The 20676-nt window shown below is 41.6% G+C and overlaps 1 protein-coding gene across 1 annotated transcript; it reads left to right on the top strand.

Moving 5' to 3' along the window:
• The first annotated feature begins 478 nt into the window (after window positions 1–478).
• polr3b (polymerase (RNA) III (DNA directed) polypeptide B) lies at window positions 479–19235 on the top strand. The gene is made up of 28 exons (XM_084017213.1): window positions 479–620; window positions 901–933; window positions 1273–1329; window positions 1460–1524; window positions 1637–1712; window positions 2146–2246; window positions 2507–2598; window positions 2689–2806; window positions 3327–3435; window positions 4190–4312; window positions 6633–6749; window positions 6832–6966; window positions 8020–8181; window positions 8768–8968; window positions 9186–9348; window positions 10975–11128; window positions 11382–11456; window positions 11538–11636; window positions 11729–11856; window positions 12940–13149; window positions 13270–13428; window positions 14227–14344; window positions 14456–14598; window positions 16722–16825; window positions 17976–18142; window positions 18336–18449; window positions 18572–18745; window positions 18884–19235. The coding sequence occupies exons 1-28, from the start codon at window positions 549–551 to the stop codon at window positions 19011–19013; spliced, it is 3399 nt and encodes a 1132-aa protein (XP_083873339.1). The 5' UTR covers window positions 479–548; the 3' UTR covers window positions 19014–19235.
• The last annotated feature ends 1441 nt before the right edge of the window (window positions 19236–20676 follow it).

Genomic DNA, 20676 nt, shown 5'->3' with positions numbered 1-20676 from the left:
TGAGACCCCGCAGTGAAATAAATGAATACATCTGATGTGAGGCAAAGTCTGCCTGTCCTATTTATCTGTACTATTCTATGGTTTTGTTAGGTAAAAAACTTGAGACTTAAATATTCAAGTATCATCCAAGTCAATCCTGATTTCCTCATTTTTGTGACTGAAGTCTCCTTGCTCTGCTCTGATTACGAGGCAATTTTCAGTACTTAGTGATAAATAAATACATTCCCACAAAATGTAAATACACAAGTCATGACAGTACTTAAAAATCACAATACCTGTCTAAATACACCTAGATTTACCACCACTGTTTGAGCGATGAATTTATACTGATGATGCAAACACGAATCTCCATACCCGATTGTTCGATTTCTTTCAGCACCCGAAAATTGCGAAAAGCGGAACTCTTTGTTTTGTTCCTCCCAGGCGGACGCTTTACAGTGGAACACGCGAAAGGGACGCATGTCGGAGCGACTTCCGACGCAAGTACATCAACACTGAGAGAATGAGCAGAGTTTTACGTGTTTACTGTTGAACGGTGAGACACAACCATGGAGGTACTTGGACCAGAGTTTTGTGACATGACCCCCCAGGAGCTGGCGGCTCCTGTCAACACCATAGCGGTGAGTTGAGAGGAAGTAACGCCTGAAAGTTTTCACACCACGCGTGGAAACCGTTAGCATGGTGGCTAGCAGGAGAAGCATGATAACAAACAAGGTGTCACTTTGAGTGCCACGTTTATTTACTTCGTGTTGGTTCAACTGTCAGTTTGCAGTCCGAAGACATATTGACTGCGTTGAAATTACAATTTCAGAATAAAAACTGTTTCGAGCAAATCCCTGCTTGGGAGGACAGAGTTCAATAAAACATGGAGTGATTTTTTTAAATGTCTTCTTTTCCCAGGAAAAATGGAAACTGTTACCAGCCTTCCTTAAGGTAACAGAACCCCCCTTTATCCACCTGCTGTGTATCCCAATCATCACACTATTAATTATATACTATATCTAGTCTAAAGCCTCTATCATGATATTTGTAGCCTAGATTTATTTAGTTTATATTTAAAAAAAATAGGGAATTTTCTGGAAAATCAACTGATAAACTGATGGATTTGAGTTTCAGAGGAGAAAGTCTGTATTTCTTTAATACATACAGTTGATGCAAGAATACTAAGTATACTATATAGTAAACTATATTTTACCATCTAATCAGACTAATTGTTTCAGTACTGCATACATTGGTTCATTTATTTGTGCTGTTGTTCACTCTGTTTACCAGGTGAAAGGACTGGTGAAGCAGCACATCGACTCATTCAACTATTTTATCAATGTGGAGGTAAAACATGATGTGTGTATGTGTGTGTGTGTGTGTGTGTGTGTGTGTGTGTGTGTGTGTGTGTGTGTGTGTGTGTTACAGCTGCCTCTTCATATATGTTTATGTTGTTTGTCTTTTTTTTTCCTTCCAGATAAAGAAAATAATGAAGGCAAACGAGAAGATCACAAGTGATGCCGATCCGATGTGGTATCTCAAGTAAGTCACGTGAACTCTTATCGTTTGCTTTATTAAATATAATGATGTAACGCTGCCGACATTCACGTAGCAGCTTTGAGATTCAGTTAATCTTTAAATGTTTTCCTTCCAGATACCTTAATATTTACGTCGGCATGCCTGATGTTGAAGAAAGTTTCAACGTAACCAGACCAGTATCTCCTCATGAGGTGAGCTTCGTTTGTTGTGTCATATTAGGAAAAATATTCAAAACCATTGTTGGGAATACATTAATGCAACTGTAATTGTGGACAAATTGCCAACAATATTCATTATCGTTTAAGTAAAATGTCACACATTTGCAGGTTGCTGCTTCTCAAATGTGACAATCAATATTAATCAAGTATCTGGGTCTTGAACAATTGATCAGGCAAAAATAAACAATGTGATGACGTATCTTTGGAGAAATGTACAGTATGATGCACATTTTAATTATGTTTTTGACATTTCATGGATTCAGTGATTAACTGATTGTAAAAATAAAACTTGGTGAATTGATCATTTAAAAATCGTTGTCGCCCTAACTGGGATGTTTAATAACATGGCAAGCTATATTACCCCATGATGGCATCAAACGGTCATTATTCCTGTTTGTCTCCACAGTGTCGTCTTAGAGACATGACCTACTCGGCGCCCATCACAGTGGATATAGAGTACACTCGTGGCAGTCAGAGAATCATCCGCAATGCTCTTCCCATCGGAAGGTATCATACTTTGTCTTTTTGTGTTCAGCAGTGACACAACCTGCCCACAGGGCTAAATTTAATAATAAGCTGTTTTAGTGGTGAAGTATTACTTTAACTCTTCCACGTCCTCACTTTTTCCAGAAAGTTTGATGATGGTAAACTGTTAGTTCACAGTTTTACAGTTTTGTTTATAAACCAGCAAAGCAATCGTATACAGAACACATCACTTTATATCAAATATTTTTATTCAAACATACATTTAACTCTACTTTTCTCAGGATGCCAATCATGCTGCGAAGCTCAAACTGTGTTCTCACAGGAAAGACGCCCATGGAGGTTTCTAAACTCAATGAATGTCCTCTGGATCCAGGTACAAGCAACAACACGGACTTATAATTATCGATAGATTTAAGTTTTTGTGATAGTGATTTTATGCGCACCATCTTGTTTTTCTTCACAGGGGGTTATTTCATTGTAAAAGGTCAGGAGAAAGTCATTCTAATCCAAGAGCAGCTCTCCAAGAATCGAATCATTGTGGAGCAGGACAGGAAGGGTGCAGTTGGAGCCTCAGTTACAAGGTAATTCGACAACAACTACTCGCATCATTCATTCAGTGCAGTGACACACGTTTTTACAAAAGGGATTTCACTTAAAAGAGCTCTTGAATTGTGGTCATTAATTTTAATGCTTCACATCCTTTGCGTTTCTAAACTAATCAAATCTAATCTACATCCAAAAAGGCTTGACTGTGTGAGTTGTGTGTATATTTTCCTTCAAGAAATAAAGAGTTTTGCTTAAAGTTAAACTTTTACCATTTTTAGATTTTACTAATTAAATCGTGTTCTTTTTTAATCATGGGAGATAGAAGTATGCAGATAATCTTTTCGCAACTTAAACGAAGGTTTTGTTTTTGTTTCCATTTGTGATCACAGGATCCCCCTCATAAAATGGTCGAACACTCCACATAATACCTTTAGAAACTGTGTCTGGTTGCAGTTACAACAAAGATAGGATTATATATTATATGTCCAATTCTATTATGAAGCCGTTTCTTCGTCGGCTTGGATTTAATTGATTTAATTCTTGTCTAAATTCCAGCTCCACTCATGAGAAGAAAAGCAGAACTAATATGATTGTCAAGCAAGGCAGATTCTACCTCAAACACAACACGCTGTCGGAGGACGCCCCGATCGCCATCATATTCAAGGTAAATGAGTCGATCATTTTGACATGGCTACGTGACACTAAATATCCAGTAGGGGGCGCTACAAGACAGCTAGATGAGATTACATTTTTTGTGACGTTGTTGCCTCAAAGGTTGAGACAAAGTTACTTTGTTTCCAAAGTCTGACAGAAAAACTTTATGTTTCACTCAGTTTTCCTCCCGCCTCCTGAATTACACAATATTAGTAATATTTGATGAGAGATTTGGTTGCATGTTATTGTGTGTTTAGAAGGCAGCATTTTCAGTAATCCTTCATCAGATTCATTTTTCATGTGTCCCTTTGCTCTGAATGACAGTGAGCCAGCTGGCATCATTAACTTCTTTCCCCTCCAGATATGTCGACTTGTGAGCGTCGAGTGTTTGGGGCTGAAGTCATTCTCCCAGTTTGCATGTTCGCTCTGTTTGCTTTGCATTTGTACATCCTGGGTGACTTCTTCCCCGTCCCTCCTCGTGTTCGGCTGCAGAAACAACAACACATCCAGTGTGAGACGGACGGATCCGTTCCCACAGCTTCGCATTTCCATAAGCAAATGTCAAACAAGCTTATGATTTGCGGTTCTCCCTCCCTGTACACACACTTCTCCTCATGCCTCTTATTCCGGTTACTAGATGCAGATTGTCTGCCGTGTGTGCATTTCACCGCACCTATAATAACATATTATATAAATGTCATGTTTAAGAGAGGACTTTTATCTCTCAGTTCACACCACAGACTCTTTGCTGGTCATTCACACAGGGTATGGGCGTGGAGAGTGACCAGGAGATCGTGCAGATGATTGGTACGGAGGAGCACGTCATGGCTAGCTTCGCCCCGAGCCTGGAGGAGTGTCAGAAGGCCCAGATCTTCACACAGACTCAGGTATCTCAGTGCTCCATGCATGGTTGCAAGTCATTATTATAAAATTATAGGAACCCTGCTGATTTAACACGTATAAGTGAGTTTACTAGTTACAGGAAATCCTACGTAGCTTTAGACTTTTTATAAGCATTTACAGAGATACATCCGTGCGTGAGCAAATGCTACAAATACAATTGGTAATTATAATAGATGATAAGCACATAAAATGTACAAAAATGAAAAGTGCAATCGGAACTTAAATGATTAGACTGATAATGACGAAGGATCATTTAAAGGAAATGTAGGATCCAGCATTTTTTAAACTTGACCCATACACCTGCTGAACATGAGGATAGCTCCACGTTGGCTGCGTTGATTTCAACCCTTTATCCCCTTAAGAGTTAAGTGACGAGATTGATTCCACCCATGTTTGTACAGTAAAGATAAACTTACAGCCAGTTAGCTTCACACACAGAGGGAAACAGCTAGCCTGGCTCCGTCCAATGAAAATCCTCCCCTCTTATGCTATGTTCGCACCATGAGTGACCAAAGCAACGAAACGGCCAAGCGTGGCCGGCTACATTGTCAGCGAGTCACCCTTGAAGTGTTGCTCAAGCGCTCGTTGACATTCAATAAATAGCACTGGGAACTGGCTAACAGCATTTTTTTTTTTTTTTTTGATGGAACGGAACAAAAACCTGTGATTGGTTGAGCCCAGCTCAACTCAGATATCTAGCACGTCACGCAACGACAACGTCGGGCGTTATTTTGTAGCCCCATGTTACCAGCTTCCATTAAAAATTGTAAAAAAAAAAAAAATGTAGCATGTTGCTACCATAAAACGTACTAATTGGAGTATCCAATGGTTGCCTGGCAACCTCACAGGGACAACAAGAATCGGGAACTCGCATAGCCCTTCTGTAAAACCACAACTTGTCATTCTCAATGTATTTTCTTTTTAATGAATCCATAAACAACATGTTAATTAGTGAGCTTTAGAGGTAGGCAGAGATTGTTACCGTTAAACAGAGCCAGGCTAGCCGTTTCCCTCCGTTTCCAGTCTTTGGGCTAAGCTAAGCTAACTGCCTTTATATGTAGTGTACAGACATCACAGATTTCAGGTTATCATCTAACTCTCAGCAAGAAAGTGAACAAGCATATTAGCATATATCAAAATATTGAAGATAAAAACAAAAATAATGAGTATGTCATGGCTTGACGAATCAAACAGCAATGAACATTCCTCTGTTATGAATTACATGAGACCCTTCAGATGTTGAAGATGTTTTATGTAAAACAAACATTTAAAAAGTTAATTTCATCATGTTTAGTGTAATTTATTTGGAAAACAATTTGTGGAATGATTATATCCTTACATCAAAATTCAGCTGGAAATCAATAAACAGCGATATTGAATTATCAGCCAGCCCTAATTTACTACTTTGTCTGAAGAGCAGGATGTTGTTTTTCAGACACAAGCTGCTCCCGTCTGCTGACGGAAGGTATTTTCTTTGTCTCTCTGTGATCAGATGACGGAGGTTTTGTCTTCCCAGCCAGTCAAGTAATGCTTTGGGTGATTCATTCTGGAAGCACGGCTGTTTTCTTTAACATCTACAGATGTATGCAATCGGCCAATTTGTTTTTCATAAAGATTATGTTGTTAGAGGAACCGCTGATGCATTGATGAGGCCATATTTGCTTCCTAGCAACCGGTCTCCACAGCTTTCATGTTCCTCTGTCTGGCAGCCTCCATGATGTCTTTTCATGGTATTCATTGGATCATTGTATTGTGCACAATGAGCCTAAATCTATATAATTAAAGGCAGATAAGGCTTAAGTAACATTGTTATCAGATTATGATAAGTAATCGGCCTAAATCAAATTTGACTGTCTTGCTGGTGATATATATTAGGGTATTTTTGTGTGTATATATATTTTATGCATTGCGGAGGGAAGGGTGGGTGGTCTTACAAAAGGTCTTCAGCCTCATTAACCTCTGATCTTTTCTATTGTTCAGTAGAGAGCTATAGAGAAACACTGACTCAGGTGTGTGTGTTAAAAAAATTAGATACTTGTTTTTAGATAGGGACACTTGGTTGTCGATGCAGAGGATGACTATTCATCCAACATCCTGATTATCCTCTTTATAGGTAAGAGTTTGGATTGGGTGCGAGGGCAGGTGTGTCAGTAGATTTATATGTTAAAAAATGTAAATAAAAGGTAAATGGAAATGTTTATACGTTTCTAAACTTGCGTAACACATCTGCACCGGTGTCGGCGTGGCGGTGTCCCCCGTCGACTGCTCCCTGACCTCGGCTGTGTCTGCTGCTCCGTGTTTCAGGCTCTGAGGTACCTCGGGAACAAAGTGCGGCGACAGCGCATGTGGGGAGGCCCCAAGAAGACCAAGATGGAGGAGGCCAGGGAGCTTCTGGCATCTCTTATCCTCACACACGTGCCCGTATGTTAATTAACACACAAGAATCATGGAGTGCACTCTTGCCTATTCCCCAAAGTGTAATCCTTTTGTATTTTGTCTGTAGGTCAAAGAATTTAACTTTCGGGCTAAGTGCATTTACCTGGCTGTGATGGTTCGGAGGGTGATCCTGGCTCAAGGGAACAACAAGGTGGACGACAGAGATTACTATGGCAACAAACGTCTTGAGTTGGCCGGACAGGTAAGCCTCTAGGCACCATGCGGGCTCATTTACTGCCTATGTCCTGGCAAATGTAATCCACCATTCAGCTATCAGTCTTCCTATATTTCACATCAATGCAGGTTGATGAAGTTCAGTATGACATTAAATCCCATTGAACTGGGGGTTTTATAACTGGAAGGCGTTTTCTCCCTTTTCTTTGAAACCACTAGCAAACAAAACTGACTTGATGCTTATTAATAACACATGGAACAGAACAAATAATGCTCACGCGCTTTAGTGCGCATGGATCACAGCACTGGATCAGAGGACAGCGGCCGCTCCATCCCTGATCTCTCACCTGCATCTTTGTTCCCGCTTCCTTACTTTAATAAGACGCTCATTATTTCCCCTCAGCTTTGTTTTTCCATGTTTTGTTTTCAACCCCCCTCTCCCTGTATTTCAGCCTGGCTTTGTCAGGAGAGAGATATGCAGTGGCACCAAAATCCAGAAGCTGTGGAACCATGGGGATTTTTCAGCACCGTGACAATAGAATTGCTGCCTTGACTGGAGCGATTGAGCTAATCCGCGGGCCCGGCTCTGATAATGTAATTACTGCTGTCTTAAGGCCTTTAATTTCCCCCCCAACCTGCTCTGTATAAGGAGCAGGAGATGGGAGGAGGGAGGGCGCAGAGCCCTCTTTCAATGGGGGGCTTACATACTAACAACGCCAGCAATCTCCTCACTCTCCAATTATGGTTCCCTGACATTCAACTAATTGGCCTGGCTGCGCAACGGAAGCTTAATTTCTTTATTAATTTTAAGCAGCGCTGCCTGTTTGTTTTTGATGTATGCAAATGTACAAGGTGGGTGGGGGCTTTGAGAGAGGTTGCCTCCTGTAGGCCTGGTGGAGGAGGACAGGGACCTGGGACGGGGGCCAGGTCAGGCTTATCAGTGAGCCAGCACACCTGGTTCTTAAATCTGACTGTAAACGCACCTCAGCACTGATTAGAGGAACGGGAACAGATGTGGGGTGCCAGTAAAGGCTGGAGACTCAATCAAACGCTGATGATGGCGTCTCTGTGTCCGTTCTAGCTCCTGTCTCTGCTGTTTGAAGATCTGTTCAAGAAGTTCAACTCTGAGCTGAAGAAAATCGCTGACCAGATCATCCCCAAGCAGAGAGCAGCTCAGTTTGATGTGGTGAAGCACATGCGGCAGGATCAGATCACCAACGGCATGGTCAACGCCATATCCACGGTTAGTCGTTGAGCAACAAACCGAGTCCCTGTCTGCCTCCGAAGCAGCTGAAGAAAAAGCTGAAACACTCAATGCTCCAAGCAAGTAATAATAAACACTCACTGGAGACTTTATTAGGTACAACCTGTTTAACTCCTCGTTAATGTCGCACAAATATCAAATCAGCCAATCACATGGCAGCAACTCAATGCATTTAGGTCAAGACGATCTGCTGATCGGAATGGGGAAGAACAGAGATTTTGACATTATGTCATGGTTGTTGGTGCCAAAATCTCGTGTTGAATCAAGGCCACGAAGAATTAAGGCAGATCTGAAGGCAAAGAAGGGTCCAATCTGGTACTAGCTCTTAAACTTATCAGAAACACCATGCATTATTTTCTAACTGTTTTACTTTTAAAGTTACTGAGAAGACTTTTAAACTTATTAAACACTAATTTAATATGATGCCCCTATATGACCAACATTAGTACAAAAGCCGGGAAGAAAATCACACAGAATCACCTAGGCTCACAAGCTTTATTTTGTGTTCATGAGAAAATGTACTAATAGGCTGGTTAATAAACAATAGTACATTTTCTGTCCACAGGGAAACTGGTCTCTGAAGAGATTCAAGATGGACCGTCAGGGCGTCACCCAGGTCTTGTCTCGTCTCTCCTTTATTTCGGCTCTTGGCATGATGACCAGGATCTCCTCCCAGTTCGAGAAGACCAGGAAGGTCAGCGGACCGCGCTCCCTGCAGCCGTCGCAGTGGGGCATGCTGTGTCCGTCTGACACCCCCGAGGGAGAGGTGAGTGAGCTGCATCAGCCGCACCTGACCTGTTCCTGCAGGTTCAGTTACAAGGTTATGCCAACAGCATCTGTGGGAATGCAGTTTACAGTAAATCGCTGAGTTAAAAATGTTCATGGAACAGAGCCTGAAATAAGACACGTTACAATGTTACAGCTGTGCCTTTTTATATATTGTCATATCTGTACATGGTTTGTATCATTGTTTTGGTTTTCAGGCCTGTGGTCTGGTGAAGAACTTGGCCCTGATGACCCACATCACCACCGACATGGAGGACGGTCCAATCATCAAACTGGCCTTCAATCTGGGAGTAGAAGACGTCAACCTGCTGTGTGGAGAGGAGCTCTCCTACCCAAGCGTCTTCCTGGTCTTCCTCAACGGTAACTCCCCTCTGCACCTTAATAAATAAATATACACAAAGACAGCAGAACAGTGGATGCTGTTGCTTTAGATCACTTGGAAAGAAACTTTAATCCTCACTCTTTTGAATGCATTGCTTCTGAACATGAAGGGAAAATATTCTGTTAAGTTTACAGGAGGCAATTTTGTATTTTGCAGCGGAGCTGATAAGTCATTAATTTCACGGCAGCAGTAGGTATTATTCTCGAGTCAGAACTTGGCCCCTTAATTACTGTATATGTTTGTCTCGCCACTGATAACTGTCAAATTATATTAGCTGCCATACCATTTAATTAGTTGGTAGCAGCAGGTGTCAAAGCCCTTCAGAGTGTGTTCACTGCGAATGTGCCCTCACACAGACGCAGAGCACAGTGTCTCCTCTGTTCTCCAGTCATTCGTCTGTCAGACTCGATATGAACAAACCCCTGCAGGCAGCCTGAGCTCTGCTTTCACCGGTCGTGGAGGTTCAGAGTAAACGACGGAACACGCACGCTGTTTCTCTTCTTCTTCCATTTAAAGTGTAAGGATATGAGTTTTTGACTCAGAATTTAACCCAAAAGTAGAATTTCCTCACTGTTTATTCCCCCCACAGTAACTTAAATGATCTGCTGCAAACTTGACTTAGTATGGATCTTTTTGAAGACTAGAGAATAATAAGTTTGCAGTTTAGATTTTTTAATAATCGTCGTTTTTAGCTGCTTGACATTTCCTCATATGATGGCAAACACAATGTATTTGCATTTCAGACTGTTGCTCAGAGTAATTTGAAGACGTCACATTGGGTTCTGGGAAATTGTGATGCCATTTTTCACCATTCGCTGACATTTTATAGACAAAATAACTTGAAAAACGAATAGAAAGATTAATCAATAATGAAACTAATCATTAGTTGCAGCTACCTCGCTGAATTGCTGTGGCTAGCAGGTCTTTGCTTTTCATAATGACCATCGATAATAGACTATTTCACTGAACTTAACTGTGTGCAAAATGTTATTTATGTTTAGTAAAGACAGAAAAAGGTTAATATTTGTAAATAATAATCATCATCTACCATTAAAAGCCTGCAAATATTTCAGAGTAAAAGCTTTGTGTTTACAAATGAAAGGTTTCTGTCCACAGGATGAGGCTAGTGGACTTTTATTTTGAAACAGAAGTAGAATTGTTGAGTGCTATGATGTCAACATACTGTGAAAAGATCATTTTGACTGTTTTTGCTGTGAACCAAGTTTCCACGCTGCTCACTGAGGCAACGTGGCCCAAATCACACTTTATGGCATCCAGAATCACACACACAATAAATTCTGGAAATCCGTGATGATATTGAGTCAAAGAGTGTGTTTATTTAAACACATACATTTTCTCATGTAACGCCTGATTAGGAAATAAGTGCATTTCCCAACATATCCTTTCATAAATCCTGAATCCTTTTAAATTCCGTGATCCAGCTTCAGAAATAACTGACTTGCAGTTTGCAGGACAAAATATATCTTAATGTCCAAGACTGAAACCAGGATGGTTGAAAGGTGACGTTGGGTAACAGCACTTGTGTGTTTCTGTAGTTAAAGTATGTGCATTTTCTCTTTCTGTCCGTTTGTGTTAATCAACAGGTAACATTCTCGGTGTGATTCGAGATCATCACAAGCTGGTCAGCACCTTCAGACTGATGCGCAGGGCAGGTTTTATCAATGAGTTTGTGTCAATCTCCACCAACTTGACCGACCGCTGCGTCTACATCTCTTCTGATGGAGGACGTCTCTGCAGGTGGGGACGTTTAAACCTCCATTTACACACAAGGCACACAAAATAAATGCCATAGGACATATTTTGTAATAAAAAATGAGTACAACGCTGTAGTTCAGCTGGTTAGATCAACACTGTCAAATATTCTCATACAGAAATGTTTCTTTGCTGAAACAATTTGTAAAGTTAAGATGATTCAATTATCTTTCATATTTTTCCTTCCCAATGTATGTAGTTTGACAACACTCTGCTTTCGTTTGTTGTTCTGCATCAGGCCGTACATCATAGTGAAGAGGGGACAGCCGATGGTGAAAAACAAACACATTGAAGATCTGTCCCAGGGCTACAGGTGAGGCTGGGAGTGTTTTCAGATAATCATATATATATTAAAAGAGTAGATTGTTGTTTTTAACATACTCCTTGCCTTCAGAACCTTTGAAGACTTTCTGCACGAGGGCCTGGTGGAGTATCTGGATGTCAATGAGGAGAACGACTGTCACATCGCTCTTTATGAACACATGATTTGCAAGTGAGTTGCATGTGATTCACCCGACATTTTTTTTCAAAGTCATTCAACACACTGGTTTCACTGCCTTATCTGTTTGTTTTTTCTCCCTGTAGAGAAACAACACACTTGGAGATCGAGCCGTTCACGCTACTCGGTGTCTGCGCTGGCCTCATTCCCTACCCCCACCACAACCAGTCACCCAGGAACACATACCAGTGCGCTATGGGCAAGCAGGCCATGGGTAAGACTCATCTGAGCAGGTAGCTTCAGTCAGCAGGCAGGTCATTGAACTGTAAAGATCTGAAATCCTTTCTCAAACATCCTCCGCAGAGCTGCAGTATTTACTCCTGTGCATGTTCACACACAAACACAGATACTGGCCGCAATTTAATCTCACATCAAGACTATTCTTAAGCCTCCTTAATCCGCTGGTTCAGAGTTTAGACTTCTATTTGCACAAGTTAAAATAATTCAAAAAGGACATTAGAATAACAAACAATATACAACAAGCAGCCTTGCTGGTTCATCTCCCCCCAAAACTCTGCTTCTGCTCTACTTCCTGTCAGAATACGTTTGTGTGCGTGTGATTGAGTGTTTTTCTTGTGTGTGTCTGCGTGTGTGTGTATGCGCATGGACATCAAACATGGAGCGCTTGCGTAGGTTCTCCATTGTGCTGTGTGTGTGCGTGGAGGGCCTCTCCCTGCCAGTCACCCAGAGTGTCATTAGCAATTCATTGTGTCTGCTCTGGCTGTGCTCAGGGGGTCAGTGTGCTCAGCTGCGCGAGACCACAGAGTGCGCACCCGCAGCTCCTTGGTAACCAAAACTTCCCCAAACGGCCTAACATTCGTAAGAGCCGTGGTCACCCCCACCCCACCGCTTTACCTCGGCCCGTCCCCCTCGTCCCCCACCCCCCCCACCATTATTACAAAAACACAGACTGGACCTATATTTGGCCCAATATCCTCGGCCTTGTCAGTTTTGTGTGGACAGCCCTATACATGTGCAAATCTGGTTGTGTGGCCTATTATCACAGACTGTGCTTGTAGCCTGATTGTGAAGTAATAGCATCTGACAAGTCAACTTCTAGGGAGGCTTTATGCCATAACTCAGCCCGTTCCTCCACTCTTTGAGATGGTGCAAAGAACCAGGACCAGGCCCGACCCACGCGACAGGAGGATTTAACACTTATAATCCGATCATAATTCATTTAATGACAGTTCTACACATTGTGTACAAACTTTGAAAATATTGATACCCATGCTGTAAATGCCAAAAAGATGTAAGTCATTCATCTACTGTCTACATCTCCGTCTCCTCTCTTCAGGTACTATTGGCTACAACCAGAGGAACCGTATTGACACTCTGATGTACCTGCTGGCGTACCCTCAGAAGCCCATGGTCAAAACAAAAACCATCGAGCTGATTGACTTTGAGAAGCTGCCTGCTGGTCAGAACGCCACCGTGGCCGTGATGAGCTACAGTGGCTATGACATCGAGGACGCCCTCGTCCTCAACAAAGCCTCTCTGGACCGAGGTGAGGGAGGATGTTTACAGTTTGTTTCAATTTCTTTGATTTTTCTTCATTTAAGTATCAACAACCTGTTCGGGCAGTAGCCACTTCCCTGAAAATCCTGATCTCTATGTTTCCCTCCAGGATTTGGTCGGTGCCTCGTCTATAAAAACGCCAAGTGCACACTGCGGCGTTACACCAACCAGACCTTTGACAAGGTGATGGGGCCCATGCTGGATGCTGCCACACGCAAGCCCATCTGGAGGCACAACATCCTGGATGCTGACGGCATCTGCTCCCCTGGTGAGTACTGACACGACCGGAAGACACCAAACTCTACTGCTCCAATACGTGTGACTGATTCATCGATAACTCATAAATAAATTTGACGGGTGATTCCATTTGCAGGCTTTTACAAGTTGTCAGTTTGTTTTGCTGGCATTGGCGTGTTCACTCTGAGCATTTTTAAAGTGTTCATGAAATTATTACTTAATGTGATGTAATTGCAGTTGAGACATGTTGGGGTGGGACTTAATTGATCAATCAATCAAAGGGAAAAAGGAAAGAAATGTTCAATTTGAGCTTATCAAATGGTTTGACGTCTTTATTGGTTGATTCTGTTCATGCCTTCTTGTGGAGAATTACTTGTAGGTCACAAACATAGTCGTTAGCGGAGTATCTGACTTTCCTTATCATGGCTTCAGTTTGTGTTGGCATACGTGCACTACGACCCAATGAAGGACACTATACTGGTGCAATGAGTTAATTAGCACGCTTCATGTGCTTGCCTACAATTAATTGTTGAAAAGGAAACACAAGGCGGCTTTTCATTGTTATAAGAGATTAATAAACAGGCCACAAATAATTAAAATATTCAATTATGCACAGGTACCTGCTTCTCTGGTGCAAACCAGCAACGTCTAATTAAAAAACATGGCGTTGGATTGAAGGCAGAGGCCGTTTAACTGCTCATAATAGTGAGAATAGTCACTGTTTTGGTTTCTGAAAGTGGCAACATTCTGAGAAGGAGTCATAGAAGAGCATGTAATGTAAGGCCATCATAACCCGGTGATAAACGGTGTGATTTATCTTGTGACACAGGTGAGAAGGTGGAGAACAAGCAGGTGTTGGTGAACAAGTCCATGCCAACTGTCACCCAGGCGCCACTGGAGGGCAGTACCCAGCCAGGCCAGCCCCAGTACAGAGACGTGCCCATCAGGTGAGTGCACTTCAGCTCCCGACACCACACCCACCTGTTAGCCGTTGTATGCAGAGAGGAAAAACAGCCACTAATTTTGAATTTTTTCTTCCTTCTACTTTCTCTCTGCAGCTATAAGGGCTCAACAGACTCATACATTGAGAAGGTCATGATCTCATCCAACGCTGAAGACGCTTTCCTCATCAAGATCCTCCTGAGGCAGACCAGGAGACCAGAGATAGGAGACAAATTTAGCAGTCGACACGGACAGAAAGGTGCCAGACTCCGTCACACTGCATTCTCCCTGAAAAGGGGCGGCCACGTTGAGCTGACCATAAATGTGCACAGGACTGCGTTAATATCCACCACTTATTTGAACCGGTCATGAAAAAAAAAAACTTTTTCAAGCATTTGTTGAGTCAAGTCCCAGTAGCTGTTGCTCTGTCACTGCCCCCCTGTCCTCATCTTTCAAGAGCTCTTTTCAATTAATTGGCTCTTTGTCCTGTGCCAGACTATGCAAATGTATTACACCCCAGCAGTATTCTGCTGCTACTGGAGAAAAAGTGTTTACAACCTCCATTGTTTCGCAGCACCTCCCCTATAGAGGGCTTGTATGATGTTTTAATCAAAAAGCTAACTGGCGCCATGCATAATTTACTCTCCTCATTAACGCAGTGGCCACTGGGCGGTCAGCTCCGGATGGGACAATGTCTTCTGTCTCAGATAGTGACGAAGAGAGAGGGGTCGCCAGGGGGTTAGCTGGAGGTCTGGATGGAAAGGTCCAGATGTGCAACTGATGCACGGCTCGTTTTTAATCAGAGCTCTGTGCAGACATGTTGAGGTGTTTACAGACACTTTTGAATTAAGAAATGCTTGTGGTACTTTTTTATTCTTTTTTGTTCCAGGGTTGTTTTTATATGTAGATCTAACCACAATTTCTTGTTTTACAAAAAAATATATATATATTTTTTTATTATTTTATTAAAGTTTGGCTGCAGCAATAGATCTCCCAGCTACTCATGACTAGTCTCATAAGTCCTGGTCAACAGAGCAGAATAAGTTAATTATTTACACACACACACACACACAGCTGTGGAGATGGGGGAGGAGGTGAAGGGGTTGCCAGTAGTAGGGGCCCATTGTGCGAGCCGCCAGCATGGGGCTGTATGAGCTGTGATGGAGGGCTCTGGACCCTTGCTGTTGTCTTGCCTTTCTCTGCTGATTTCATGCCTCTTTTATCATTCACTTTCACACAAAACAAACAACACCGAGGATGTCTGCTATGGGAACTAGTGTCTCTCTCTATCTCTCTCTCCCTCTCTGAATCTTTCTAATCACCTTCTCCTCCATTTTCCACTTTCTTTCCTCCTCTCTTTCCCCTTTTATACTACTTTTACACTGATATTCAAACTTTTTTTTTGTTCTGGCTTTTCTTTATTTTCTCCTTTTACCTTTCTTCTGGCTCTGCCACACTCGTTTTCTCTCTTTCTTTTCACCTTCTTCCTGTTCTTGGATGACTTTCCAGCAAATCGCTGTACTGGTTCCTAGTCAACATCCTGTTACTACATCCTGTATGCCATCAACAGTCTGCTGTGTCGCTGACTGGTCGGCTAATAGTGAATTTTTCCCACGTGCACGGATTCAATTTCTCCTCTCCAGTTGATCCCCTCCACTTCCTCAGAGTTAAACTGAAAGTCATGGATGTGTAATCCCGGTCTCCCTGTCAAGCTAAGCACCTTTCTCCACTTCCTGCTCTCCTTCTCTTCTCTCTCCTTTCTCTTTTTTTCATTTGCAAATGGGTCTACAATCTGTTTACCCTGGCCAGGGAAGAGTGCTTCGGCCCCTCAGCAAACATTTGCACTCACACTTAAACTCCTGGCTACCAGGGCGCTTGTCCCCCCGCATCATGTGATTCAAAAGAGGACCCTGTCTGTCCACATGAGTATGGAAATGTCATGCTGTCAGACGTCCACACCAAGTCTCCCTGCAGCAAGTTTTACTAGAAGTTTGCTCATTTTTAGTCCAGTGTGGTCACTTTTTGGTTAAAACTGAAGATCGGGCTTCAACTAACAATTATCTTCCTGACATTTAAATTTATAATTGTTCAGATTAATCGTTTAAGTCTGTGAAAATGTAATAAATGCTCATCATCAAGTTCTGAGAACCCAAAGTGACGTTTTCAATATAACAGTCCAAAGGTGTTTGATTAATAGTGATGATAAATAGAGAATAACATCTGATCCTTGATAAATTCCCTAAACAATCAATTAAATGTTTTGATTATTTTCCGTAGAATTTTCTGTTGATCGACAGCCACACCTCTGTTTACAGATGTGTGCATTGACTAGTTGAATGTCTTGTTTATTTGTGTTTTTCTCCGTGTGTTTATGTGTAACAGGTGTTTGTGGCCTCATCGTTCCACAGGAGGACATGCCGTTCTGTGACACGGGCATCTGTCCAGATATTATCATGAACCCTCACGGATATCCCTCCAGAATGACGGTACGAGCACATTTAGTTTGGGTTTAAACTAATAAGCATAGAAAACAGTGTAAAGTAGCCGTAATAATTTCAACAGGTGATTTATTTAAATAAGGGCTGTAAACTAAGGATTATTTTCACTCTCGATTAATCAGTGTCTTGTTTTGTCTATAAAAGGTCATTTAAAAAAAATGCTTTTTATACTTTCCTACAGCATTAGGTCTTCAGACATCTTGCTTCATCTCGCCTGCAGTCCAAAATTCAGTTGTTGAAACCAGTAAATGTTATAAATTACTATTTATAAAGAGACTGAAATGATTAAGTGATTATCAAAAGAGTAGCGGATACATTTTCTTTCAATTAATTAATTAATTGAATTATCATTTCAACTCTGATATTCTCTATATTTGTGAGCTAGGTCGAATCAACTGTCATTTTATTGACATTTGGTAATTTGCCACCTGATCCCAAACAGCAGACAGCTGTCATCTGTGAGTTCTCCGTCTCGGTGTTGACCGTCGCTCTTCATAAGTTTGTGTCAGCTCTTCTGAGACAAAACCCTCATTATCCCCGCTCCTCTCCTCCCCGGGTTATCATTGGCTTCCAGAGCACACGTCCATTGACGGCGCTAAGCAGCAATCTTACTGTTCACAAACAGATATTTGTTGCTGCGGAGACGGCTGCCAGCGAAGCCGGCGCCCGTAGCGGTGTGTGTGGAAGTTTTATCAAACGCGCGTAGTACGTCTGAACTGCAGCATGGTGTTGAATGTGAATGACTGGAAACTTTGCCCTATTTCTGCCTCCTTTTTTTGTCCCTTCCACTGTAAAAACTTGAATGATCTTTACTGCTGAAGTTGTCAGTGCCAGTGTGTTTGCTCACTGTGGTTGTCATGGGAAGGACTCAGAAATGTTTGGCCCGGGAGGATGTTTCTGTGGCCTGAGAGTGAAATGAGAGTAGGTGTTTCCTTTTATGTGATGGGGTCAGGGGTCCCCTGGGTGTGACCTCAGCGGAATTGTTGAAATCAGTCATCCTTAGACTACCGGTCCCACCCTATGGGGTACATGTGTAATCTAATCTCACCCACAATATCAACAGTTGGTGCCAGGAGAGAGTGTAAAACACGAAAAAGATTTATGTTCTGAACAAAGCCATTGTGTCCGATTCTGTCAGGTGGGAAAGTTGATTGAGCTGCTGGCTGGGAAGGCGGGAGTCCTGGATGGACGGTTTCACTACGGTACGGCCTTTGGTGGCAGCAAGGTGAAGGATGTGTGTGAGGATCTCATCCGCTATGGATACAGCTACCAGGGCAAAGACTACGTCACCTCAGGAATCACTGGGTAATAAAGAGCTTTGTAAACCTGCGATAGAAACATCTAATTTCTTTGTGTTTTCTTTAAAAACCTTTTTAATATTACATTTAGTTTACATCGACAACAATTGAAACATTTTCATACAATTACAAACGTCCTTTTTTTCTCCTTCAACTGAATATAGTGTTTATACACATTATATTCCATGCATTTTCCTCAGGGAACCTCTGGAGGCTTATATCTACTTCGGACCCGTGTATTATCAGAAACTGAAACACATGGTGCTTGACAAAATGCACGCCAGAGCCCGAGGCCCTAGAGCTGTTCTCACCAGGTAAAAAAACAATGGTTCTATTGTAATCCTATAGAAATAACAAGGATACAACGGTGGTGCTATCTTCTATCAATATCTCTATTGCTGTGGTGACATTATTATGAGTCTGTTCCCGCTATCAGGCAGCCCACGGAGGGCCGATCCAGGGACGGAGGTCTTCGTCTGGGCGAGATGGAACGTGACTGTCTGATCGGCTACGGAGCGAGCATGTTGCTGCTGGAGCGCCTCATGATCTCCAGTGACGCCTTTGAGGTGGACGTGTGCGGGAAATGCGGCCTGCTGGGATACTCCGGGTGGTAAGTCTCTCCTGGAAACCAATGTACAGGATAACCTTAAAAGATTTGAGGAGTCATTGTATGACCCGACCTGCACTCGTCAGGCCTGATTCGTCCTCTGGTTTATCTGCAGTCTGATTCTCGGTTTCTATCTTCCAGGTGTCACTACTGTAAGTCTTCCTGCCACGTTTCCTCCCTGCGCATCCCGTACGCCTGCAAGCTGCTGTTCCAGGAGCTGCAGTCCATGAACATCATCCCCCGACTCAAACTGTCGCGCTACAACGAGTGATCAGGACAGGGACAGAAACACAGTCTATGTGAGTGAAAGGTTTAGAGTTGGAGATATAATTTACAGTCTGAATAAAAATGATTGGTTTGTAAAAGCTATTATAGCTGTGAATCAGCTGGAAGAAACAGGTTAGACCTTTAAAAAATGAGTATTTTGACATTTTTGTTCGCGTTCGCAAAACAATGGGTTTCTCATTTATGTTCATACTTTCTCACCTTTATGTTTTTGTATGTATATAAAATAAACAAACAAAAAAGTATTTTGCACTCAGCTGCTGTGTGTCGTGCTATTTGGTTACTTTTAACATAGTATTACAAATATTTACATTAGTAGTTTAAAAAAAATCAACTGCAAATGAAGGGTGTTTTTATTTTTTCTTAAAGATTTTCAAAGCAAACAAAGTATTCATGGATGGTTAAATGCGTTTTCTTGCTCTTTAGGCATCTGCTGGTTTTCAAATCAGACATGAAACTTTCTTAAACTAAATGTAATCCAGCACAGAAGTTATTTTCCTGTTAAGGCGTCCAGGTGACGTCCACCCTTCCAATCCAGTCACATGGTGGGTATTTTGTTAAAAAAGTAAACTCTGAAAAGGTAAAAAGGACATCATGAAGATAAATTGTTGTTGTTGTTAAAACAATTCTTTTAAATGTTGGAGTATTATACCGCATGGTGGGTGAATGACATCCCAACAGGAGTCAACAGTAAAACTCCAAATAGTTGTCTTTTTTCTTTCTTTTTTTTAAATCAACCACACTGAATACCGGTATTTAAAAATCTAAAAATGGTGAGAAAGCACTCTATACTTCTGGTCCTCAAAAGCTCAGAGATGAGAAAGACAAAATGCACGACTACAAAGAAACACAGAATTCATGGTTAAATGTCAAATGTGGGTTGGGAAACATGGTTGAAATTTTATTTATCACAGTGATGAAATCATAAAAAATAATTGATGATTTGGCAAGCTAATGAAATGGATGTGTCAGCCATGTGTGTAAGACAAAAATGTAAGTAGCTATTTTTTGTTTGAGGGCTGCAACTAGTGATTATTTTCATCAGTGGTTAATCTGATGATTATTTTCCTGATTAATTGATTTGACATTTGGTCTAAAAAATGTGGGAACATTTTCATAGTTGGTTCTGTTTCACAAAACCCCAAATAATTTAATCAAAAGTCTTATTTTGTCTTAAACGCAAAGATATTCACTTTACAGTCATAGAGGAACTAACAGAACAAAATATTAAATCTTAGTATTTGAGAAGTTTAATCCTTTAAAAAAGACTCAAAATCATTGAATGCAATTTTTTTTTTTTGCAGCTTGAGATAACAGAAGATACCATCAACAGCAACAATACTGGATTATGAACCAGCTCATGTTAAACTATATTCAGGGAACATTTTCCCACATATTTACCGCCTGATTTAAGTCCATTAGAAGCAAGTTGGTTGCTCATAAAACCAGCAGGATTTTGCTTGCTTTGTTTTTTTTATTTACAACCTGAGATGATTTAAGTTTCCCAGTCGATAGTGTAGCACCACTGCTCATGTGTTTAATCTCATGATGAGCAGACAGCTGGATGTTCAGTGAAGACGTATAGAAATTTACAAAGTGACACCCTCATTCACACCAATAGGAAGAGAAGGTTTCTTTGATTCATGTGG

The sequence above is a fragment of the Eutrigla gurnardus genome, assembly GCF_963514095.1.
Source record: "Eutrigla gurnardus genome assembly, chromosome: 9".
Taxonomy (NCBI): domain Eukaryota; kingdom Metazoa; phylum Chordata; class Actinopteri; order Perciformes; family Triglidae; genus Eutrigla; species Eutrigla gurnardus.
The sequence above is the reverse complement of the archived record's forward strand: the minus strand, read 5'-3'. Positions and strand labels throughout refer to the sequence as shown.